General features: G+C 41.0%; 1 protein-coding gene across 1 annotated transcript; it reads left to right on the top strand.

Annotated features, from left to right (window-relative positions):
- The first annotated feature begins 2,634 nt into the window (after positions 1-2,634).
- SLITRK1 (SLIT and NTRK like family member 1) lies at positions 2,635-9,229 on the top strand. The gene is given in 1 exon segment (NM_001308829.2): positions 2,635-9,229. A coding segment is annotated over 1 exon segment (2,088 nt). The 5' UTR covers positions 2,635-2,870; the 3' UTR covers positions 4,959-9,229.
- The last annotated feature ends 325 nt before the right edge of the window (positions 9,230-9,554 follow it).

The raw sequence follows: 9,554 nt of genomic DNA, 5'->3' as shown, positions 1-9,554 counted from the left end.
TTTCAAGGGCCAAGAAGTTTCAGACCTGAGTCCTATTACAAAGAAACAGAAATATTCTTCCCTTAGGTTTAACTCCTCCTCCACATCTGCAGTTCACAATTGTACAGCATTATTTTAGTGAAATGATTTCCGATTAACCTCTTTTCCCCCTTTCTACATGTGGTAATGGGTTAATTGAATAAGAACAGGATCATTTTTAGAAATATAATAGGTTGTCTAAAAAACGGCCTTTCAAAAGGCCAACTCTCATACACACACACTTACACACAAACATACCATACCACTGAGTGAACTGAACCCTCATCCATTGGTCCCCCCAACTAAATTTCACCCAACGATGATAACACAACATTTGATTATCTGAAAATAATATATATAGATATGAAAACTGTCCCTCCCCAATATTTAGCTTCTGGACCAGAAAAAGAAATCTCCTCTACAATTCCTTGAGTTTTCACAACCCCATTCCTTCCCTCAAATCTTTCACTCTCCAGCCTTTTCAAAAATGCACACATCCTTGAATATTTGATCTTTTATGCAGCTTATTAGCAGGTTTGTAACAGCTGTCCAACTTGTGTAAGACTTAATTAAAAGGGAAACTGATGTGAACATATAACCTCAGCTTAGACTAAAGGAAGAGACTAAATAACATTTTTTTAAGTCCTGCAAATTCCAAACATTAAAATGATGCTCACGATATTTAGAAAGTATTGATGGAAAAGGTGTCAACTGGTTAAGTTGGCAAAACAGCCTTCTTAGAGAAGCTGCATTTCCACATTCTCTCCCCTCCCAGATGTTAGTAGAACTTGGTTTTTATAAGCTACATCTAAGTTTGAAGAACCCTGAGATTCCTTCTCTGGGAAAAGCTTTGAGTATTGTGCCCTGGCAGGACTACTGACCCAGCAAAGAGGAACTGGCTACTACCTGCAAATAAGCTTCCAACTGAGCATTAGAGCCTGGAGATTGCTATCTCCCTCTAGCAAAATGCAACTGGTTATTTACTTGTAATGCATTTTAAATTCCTCCGAACCGATGTAGAAACTTTGTGAGTGTGTATGAGTGTGAGGTTAAGTGTGTGTGTGTGTGTGTGGGAGTGTGCTTGTGTGTGTGCGGTGTAGTGTGTGTGCACAAGTCCGCCAGGGGAGTTTTAAGAGCACTCGCGAATCATATTGGGATTTTTCCCTGCCCCCTCCCTCCTTTTCCGGTTCTCAGTGAATGCTTTCGGTCTGGAATCAAAGATGCGAGCGTGCATTGTGTTTTCACCTTGCAGACTTAAGTAACATTCAAGAAATATCATCAGAGAAACCTAACTCTCAACGACCAAATTGACTAAAATTCTATACCAAGTTTAAAAAAGAAAAGTGTATGCCAGAGTTACATATCTCGTACTAAAAATTCAAACCCAATTTCATCATATTAAATATATATGATATGAATATATGTTCCAAGTAGCCACATTCAACATGCAAAAAAGAAAAAAAAAAAAGGTTTCAAAGACCTCAAATAGCATAAAACACTGTACTGCAGAGAAGGAAGAAATGCACTTAAAGCACCGACGAAAATGGCGTGCAGTATAATTACCTCAAATTGCTGTTCGCTTGACACCCTGACACTAATTTTATTCAAGCCATCGGGAAATAAATGTTTTAAAAGCAATCTTTCCAAATGCTGGAGCTAGCGGGGGCTCTGAGGTCGTTAAGGAAAGGAAAGGGTAAAGTTTCCAGCACTCGAAAAAATTAAATAATCCTTTTAAAATAAGCGTCTATGTGGATCGACAGCCTTTAATGCCCACATTTTTAACGCTTGCCCTGTACGTGGATTGATTTTTTTTTTTCCTTCAGCATTCCCTCACCAGATGGATTTTTGCTACTGCAGATCAGCAGAGGGTGTCAGATCTTTCAGAGTGCACCAGGCTGGAACGAGCAGAGCTTCTTAGCAACTCTCTTCTTCCCCCTCCCCATTCTCGCGCTCTCTCTCTCCCTCAGACAACTCGCCCCCGGCCCTCCGCCCCCTCCACGTAATTCCGAAAGAGCAGAAGAAAGAGAAGGAGAACAAGAAAAGAAGAGCTAGTAACCTAGAGCCGGAGCCCACGGGGGGGGAAAAATCTGAAGAGAATTGAAGGGGAGGAAAGGAAAAGGATGGTCAGCCACCAAACGCAACGATTGCGGAAATTTTCCAGCGCCATTGGCTCGGCAGCGTGAGTCCTTCGGTCGGGCGTGATTTCAGCACCGGGGGGACTGGACAGCACCTCGGGGGGACTCCTGTGCAACCCGCAGCCACAGAGAGAACTCCAGCAGCAGCCTCAACAACAGAAGGCGCCGCCGAAAACCCTGCTTTGTATCAAAGAGGCAAGGTCAGTCCGACGCACAGCCATGCACAGGCAGTGCGCTGTACTACGCTGCAAACCCTCTGCTTGTTTCTCTTAACATGCACTTGCTTCTAATTACTAGCCTTGTTCCCTTCCTGATTAGTGAGGAACACTAGACGAGATTCTGTAAGAGTGTATTTTTAATTTCTATGTATATATTTAACTTATTTTTCTTTATTTCTAAAGGGTTGAGGGGGAGTGGGGTTATTTTTTTTTACTTTTTTTTTTTTTTTTTTTTTTTTTTTTTTTTTTTTTTTTTTTTGCTTGCCTTGCACTACGTGCCTGGATAGTTTGTAGATATAATTATTGACTGGCGCCTGGGTTGTTGCAGTGCGGGGGGGTTAGGGAGGAAGGAATCCACCCCCACCCCCCCAAACCCTTCTCTTCTCCTTCCCTGGGTTCGGACATTGGAGCACTAAATGAACTTGAATTGTGTCTGTGGCGAGCAGGATGGTCGCTGTTACTTTGTGATGAGATCGGGGATGAATTGCTCGCTTTAAAAATGCTGCTTTGGATTCTGTTGCTGGAGACGTCTCTTTGTTTTGCTGCTGGAAACGTTACAGGGGACGTTTGCAAAGAGAAGATCTGTTCCTGCAATGAGATAGAAGGGGACCTACACGTAGACTGTGAAAAAAAGGGCTTTACAAGTCTGCAGCGTTTCACCGCCCCGACTTCCCAGTTTTACCATCTATTTCTGCATGGCAATTCCCTCACTCGACTTTTCCCTAATGAGTTCGCTAACTTTTATAATGCGGTTAGTTTGCACATGGAAAACAATGGCTTGCATGAAATCGTTCCTGGGGCTTTTCTGGGACTGCAGCTGGTGAAAAGGCTGCACATCAACAACAACAAGATCAAATCTTTTCGAAAGCAGACTTTTCTGGGGCTGGACGATCTGGAATACCTCCAGGCTGATTTTAATTTATTACGGGATATAGACCCAGGGGCCTTCCAGGACTTGAACAAGCTGGAGGTACTCATTTTAAATGACAATCTCATCAGCACCCTACCTGCCAACGTGTTCCAGTATGTGCCCATCACCCACCTCGACCTCAGGGGAAACAGGCTGAAAACGCTGCCCTATGAGGAGGTCTTGGAGCAAATCCCTGGCATTGCTGAGATCCTGCTAGAGGATAACCCGTGGGACTGCACCTGTGATCTGCTCTCCCTGAAAGAATGGCTGGAAAACATTCCCAAAAATGCCCTGATCGGCAGAGTGGTCTGCGAAGCCCCCACCAGACTGCAGGGAAAAGACCTCAATGAAACCACTGAACAGGACTTGTGTCCCTTGAAAAACAGAGTGGATTCTAGTCTCCCAGCGCCCCCAGCCCAAGAAGAGACTTTCGCTCCTGGCCCCCTGCCAACTCCTTCCAAGACAAATGGGCAAGAAGATCACGCAACCCCAGGGTCGGCTCCAAACGGAGGTACAAAGATCCCAGGCAACTGGCAGATCAAAATTAGACCCACGGCAGCTATAGCGACCGGCGGCAGAAACAAACCTCCAGCCAACAGCCTGCCCTGCCCTGGGGGCTGCAGCTGCGACCACATCCCAGGGTCGGGTTTAAAGATGAACTGCAATAACCGGAACGTGAGCAGTTTGGCTGATTTGAAGCCCAAGCTCTCCAATGTGCAGGAGCTTTTCCTGCGTGATAATAAGATCCATAGCATCCGAAAATCGCACTTTGTGGATTACAAGAATCTCATTCTGTTGGATCTGGGCAACAATAACATCGCCACCGTAGAGAACAACACTTTTAAGAACCTTTTGGACCTCCGGTGGTTGTATATGGATAGCAACTACCTGGACACATTGTCCCGGGAGAAATTCGCCGGGCTGCAAAACCTGGAGTACCTGAACGTGGAGTACAATGCGATCCAGCTCATCCTTCCCGGCACCTTCAATGCCATGCCCAAACTGAGGATCCTCATTCTCAACAACAACTTGCTGAGGTCCCTACCAGTGGACGTGTTTGCTGGGGTCTCGCTCTCTAAGCTCAGCCTACACAACAATTACTTCATGTACCTTCCGGTGGCAGGGGTGCTGGACCAATTAACCTCCATCATCCAGATAGACTTGCATGGAAACCCTTGGGAGTGTTCCTGCACCATTGTGCCTTTCAAGCAATGGGCAGAACGCCTGGGTTCCGAAGTGCTGATGAGCGACCTCAAGTGTGAGACGCCAGTGAACTTCTTTAGGAAGGATTTCATGCTCCTCTCGAATGACGAGATCTGCCCCCAGCTGTACGCGAGGATCTCGCCCACGTTAACTTCGCACAGTAAAAACAGCACTGGGTTGGCGGAGACCGGGACGCACTCCAACTCCTACTTAGACACCAGCAGGGTGTCCATCTCCGTGTTGGTCCCGGGACTGCTGCTGGTGTTTGTCACCTCCGCCTTCACTGTGGTGGGCATGCTCGTGTTTATCCTGAGGAATCGAAAGCGGTCTAAGAGAAGGGACGCCAACTCCTCCGCGTCCGAAATTAATTCCCTACAGACAGTCTGTGACTCTTCCTACTGGCACAATGGGCCTTACAACGCAGATGGGGCCCACAGAGTGTATGACTGTGGCTCCCACTCGCTCTCAGACTAAGACCCCAATCCGGGTAAAGGAGGGGAGGGGGCATGGCGATGCCCCTCCACCCCGACTCCTCCAGCCTCTCCGGGGGTCAGAGGAGCTCAGACCCAAGTTCTGCGCGCCCCAAGGCTTGATGGACATAAGTAAATAAATAACTGTGAACTCGCTCAACTGAGAGGGTCTGACCCATTAGCTCCCTTCTGGAAACAAAGAGCAGACTGTGGCGAGCTGGGAGAGCGCTGCCAAATCGCTTTTTGCTGCAGCCTCTTTTAACAAAGCCCAGCAAGAGCCCTGCTCAGAGAACTGACAGCTCCTCGGAGGAGGGGCCAGAGGGGATGGCTACCGAGGTCCTATTCATATATACAGATACCCACATCTATATAGTGAGATAGATATCTATTTTTCCCCTGTGGATTAGCCCCATGAGGAGGGGGGCGTGATGGCTCCCTGCTGGCTACGCAGGGATGGGCAGTTGCACGAAGGCATGAATGTATTGTAAATAAGTAACTTTGACTTCTGACAAAAACAAAAAGTGCTGCATGGCTCGCATGGAATCCACGCGCTCCAGGGAAGCTGCCCTCCCAGCGACTGGGGACGCCGTCACGTTCACAGCACCTACCCTCTTACCTGATAAGTCCCAGCGTATCAAACTTTCTATAAACAAAATACAGTATAATCAGAAAGTGCCATTTCGCCATTATTTGTGATCCTTAGGCAGTTCAGAGCGTACGTTTACTGTGGAAAAAAAAAATGTAAAGGTTTTATTTAAGACATTTGCATGGCCAGTCACAGTCCATTTTATGAGTTAAAAATGTATTTTGTTGAGCAAAGTTTTTATGGGTTGTTTTGGGTTCTTTTATTTTGATGGTGATTTTTTTTTTTGAGGGGGAATATTTTTCTATACATATCCAATAATGCCTTCCATCTGAATGTAAAATAAGTACCCATGATTTCTATTATAGTATCAGTGTAATTATTAAAAAAAAAGATTTTGAGGCAGTTAAGCATGACCAATTAATGTCACTCTAGTGCTTAGGCTGCGATCCTATGGTAGCAATTCTGTGCTGGTGTAAATCTTACTTACAAAGTAGGAGAAAAGAACCGAGAAAGCACGTGGAACTTACTAATTCTATTCGAGGATTTTATAATGGCATATTTTTTCAGTATTAAAGTGAAAATGTTTTCAACTCTGGGTCCTTATATTTTTCCAGCTTCATATTTGCAACTGGTAAATTGGATTTGCAGTGGAAGGGACTCGGGAGGGGGACATTAAGGGTGGGTCCCTTCAAGAGCTTTAGGAAGCCTCTCTAATTGTCTTAGATTTTCACCCTTTACCTAGCTGCCCCTCCTCCTCCTTCCCCGCCCGGACTTTTCGAGCTTTCCCCTGTGGTTAAGTTAGGTCTTTCCCCCAACACGCCCCCTCCGCTCCCTTTTCCCCCTCTCTCCTTTGGCGGCAGTGAATCCCTTTATTAATACTGGAAATCCCTCGCTGCGGCTTCTGCTGCTGCTGCACACGCTGCAGATAGGTTAAGGATGTTAGTAGAGATTTGATTTAATTGACTCTGCCTAGATCGGTCTCATTAAACAGTGGAGGTTTCATTGGTCAGCACTCTTCGATGAAAGACAGACCTAATGACTGGCATTTGAGATGCTGCTGGCATTTTGAATTCAACATCTGCTGAAAAAACGGTAAAACTAATTAGTGCCCACCCACCCTCCCCGCCCCAGCAACTGCATATTGAAATTTGTTAAAGCACTCATCTTTATGGAAATCAATCATTATCCTAAAGAAGTGTTTCTCTCCCATCATTTGGATTTCTGCTTGTGGCCCAGTAATTAACAAGAAAAGCGTTGAACTGTTTGAATTTTATGAGCCAGTGTAACTCTAGTCTCAATCATATTCCTCTGGGATTTCTAAACAGTCTATTTTATCATCAGTTAGGGCACAAAAAGCAAAGAAAACTACACATATTAATGAGGTCTGCATTCCACCACATATCCACCCTTGAAAAGTATGTTAAAAGATTGCAGACCACAGATTAAAAAAAAAAAAAAATTACTTCAGGATTGTGAATCAGCTAATGAAAACCCCCAGAGCAGTTTTAAGAAGATTTGCCTTCTAGAACTCATATTCTAGAGAGAAGTAATTTCCCAGGACAGTGATGTTCTGGATTATGTATTATTTATTTTAATGCTTTTTAAATAAAATCTTTATTATAAACCATGACTATTTCTAAGGCCATTCATCATTTTCTCTCTTGATTCTTTTGTGGACTGCATTTCATAGGAGTAAAATTGTAACCTCCTATCCTCTGACAAATATTATGGGTTGTCATTTATTTGTTTAGTTTTCATAAGAAGGCCTTAGTTCTTTCATGGGGAGACAACTAGGTTCCTGATAGGCAAGCAACAGATTTATTTGTGTTGGAAAAGCTGGAAGAGGGGGATATTCAATCATATTGTTACCTTAATAAGGAAAATAAAAGAAGTCAGTTGTTCTATGTTTCTGGTGGAATGTGATACTTGCAAGATACCTAGTGAGGCATGACGGTAATTTTTAAAACTAATACATGATGAGTTTAAGTTAGGAAAATAGAATTTCTGCTAGAAGGTGTGCATTGGGGCATGAATTTTACTTCATACTAATTAAAAATAAATTGCATTATAGAAGACAAAGTTAAAGGGGTAAAATAATTTAAAAAATATTAGCTTCAATGGTTTTTGAGTGGTCATTGTGTGCCAGGTATATGTTAAGTGGTTTACATAATTATTTAATTTACCCCTCAGAATCACAGAATAAATTAATAAGATATTGCTATTTCCATTATACCAATGAGAAAATTGAGGTTTAAGGAGAGTAAGCAATAACTCAGTCTATACCTGGTAAATAGTGGAACTGCATTTAAACCCAATTTTTCTCATTTTCCAAAACTTTATTCTTTGAATGGAATAGTCATATATGTTTACCTGGTAACTTCTTAAAAGCTACCCTTAATATATACATATATTAAATATATATCTGTAAATATGCAATATAACAAATTAAGGACCCTGGTTTTATTTTCTTAATTGATTACATAGTGGTGGCCTTTTATATTTCCAGTATGTTTTTCAACAAAAGAAAATTGACCTATTTTTAGAAGAGATAACTTTAGTGTGTTCTTTGGGAGTGTAAAAGAAGACAAAAAATAAGGAAAAAGATGACTATGTTATATGAATTTGTATATTATATGAATTCAAATCATTAAATTTAAATTGTCTATACATTGACTCTAAAGTGTTAGGACTATCATATATTTTAATACAAAACAATACACATTAAAAATCCATGTAGAGAAGATATTCAATGATTTCATGGAAAGTACATTTATTATTTAATCAATGTTTTATTTATTTTGATAAAGTATTTCCATCACAATCATATACATAAACTAACATGTCATATGGTTTATATATATATTAGTTAATTTACAGTACACCCAATACATATAAGCTCACCATGTAACTTTCATTTAGAAGTACTTAGCTTCTTGTTTTTGTTTTCCCTTTACATAAAGTGCTCATACAACTGTAGTTGCCATGTGCTTTCGTTGAGATATCTTGTTTCCAGTTATAGCTAATCAAAGTAAAAGAGATTTTAGCTATACCAGATGGAAAAGGAGGAAAGAAGGAGATATCTTTTTTTGTTCCATTGCTTTAAAGAGAGTAGTAGCGTCTGTGGCTGCTGGTGTAACTAAGAATATCCTAGAATTTAAGTTGTTGCCATAGAAATTTATTGTTTAACCATTTTTACATGTTTACCCTGGAGGAAGCTGGAATAGCTGGTCTAACATTAGTATAACAGGATTCTTTTTCTTAGTATTTATATCAAATGTAATTAGAATTGTCAGACATTTTTAATATGTGGTAAAATTATATTGGTAATTACAAGGATAGTTTGTTAGCTTTTCACAGGTTGCTAATAAATGCATTTGCTGTGTACAGATAAATGGATACATTTGCAAAGATGCACAAGGAAGTCTGTGTTTGTAATGTGTAGTAGAATATTAAGTAGAGTAGTTTCTAATTCAGTTCTTCTGATAGCTAATTTATAAATGCTATTTTTTTAATTTGTATGCTTATTTGAAAAAAGGTGGAAATATACAATGGCTAAAAATTTGAGTTTAGCATGTGTTTACTTTTCATTCATTTTCTTTCTTATTTTAATCTATTTCAAATGTAACAAATTATTTAATTTTTAAAAGATGAACTCTGTGTGATATCAACAGATATAGTAAATGCATATCAAAATTATTTAGTTATATGATTTGCTTCAATGTGGTCCTGAACAATAAGAAAAGAAGGCTAAATTAAATGTTTCCTATAATCCCCTGGCATTGTCTTCATCTATAAAGTCACCAAAAATATGATTATAAAAAGTAACACACAGGACATACAGGGCTTCCTTCTTGGTGTTGAATGTGAAAGAAATACCACTAAATAGTTTTATGAGAGCACATGTTACAAATGAAACAATCCTAAAACCTGAATCAATATTGTCTCCATTCCAGCCCATCAAAATATGATTGGGGTTCAGAAAAAGTTAAATAGTTAAGATAATAATAGATTGTT

The sequence above is a fragment of the Sus scrofa genome, chromosome 11 (assembly GCF_054392235.1).
Source record: "Sus scrofa isolate SSC_HxYL_T2T_F1_AM1 chromosome 11, Sscrofa_HxYL_maternal_Yorkshire_Landrace_v2.0, whole genome shotgun sequence".
In the NCBI taxonomy this organism is placed as follows: Eukaryota; Metazoa; Chordata; class Mammalia; order Artiodactyla; family Suidae; genus Sus; species Sus scrofa.
Note: the sequence above shows the minus strand (reverse complement) of the source record. Positions and strands in the feature narration are given on the sequence as shown.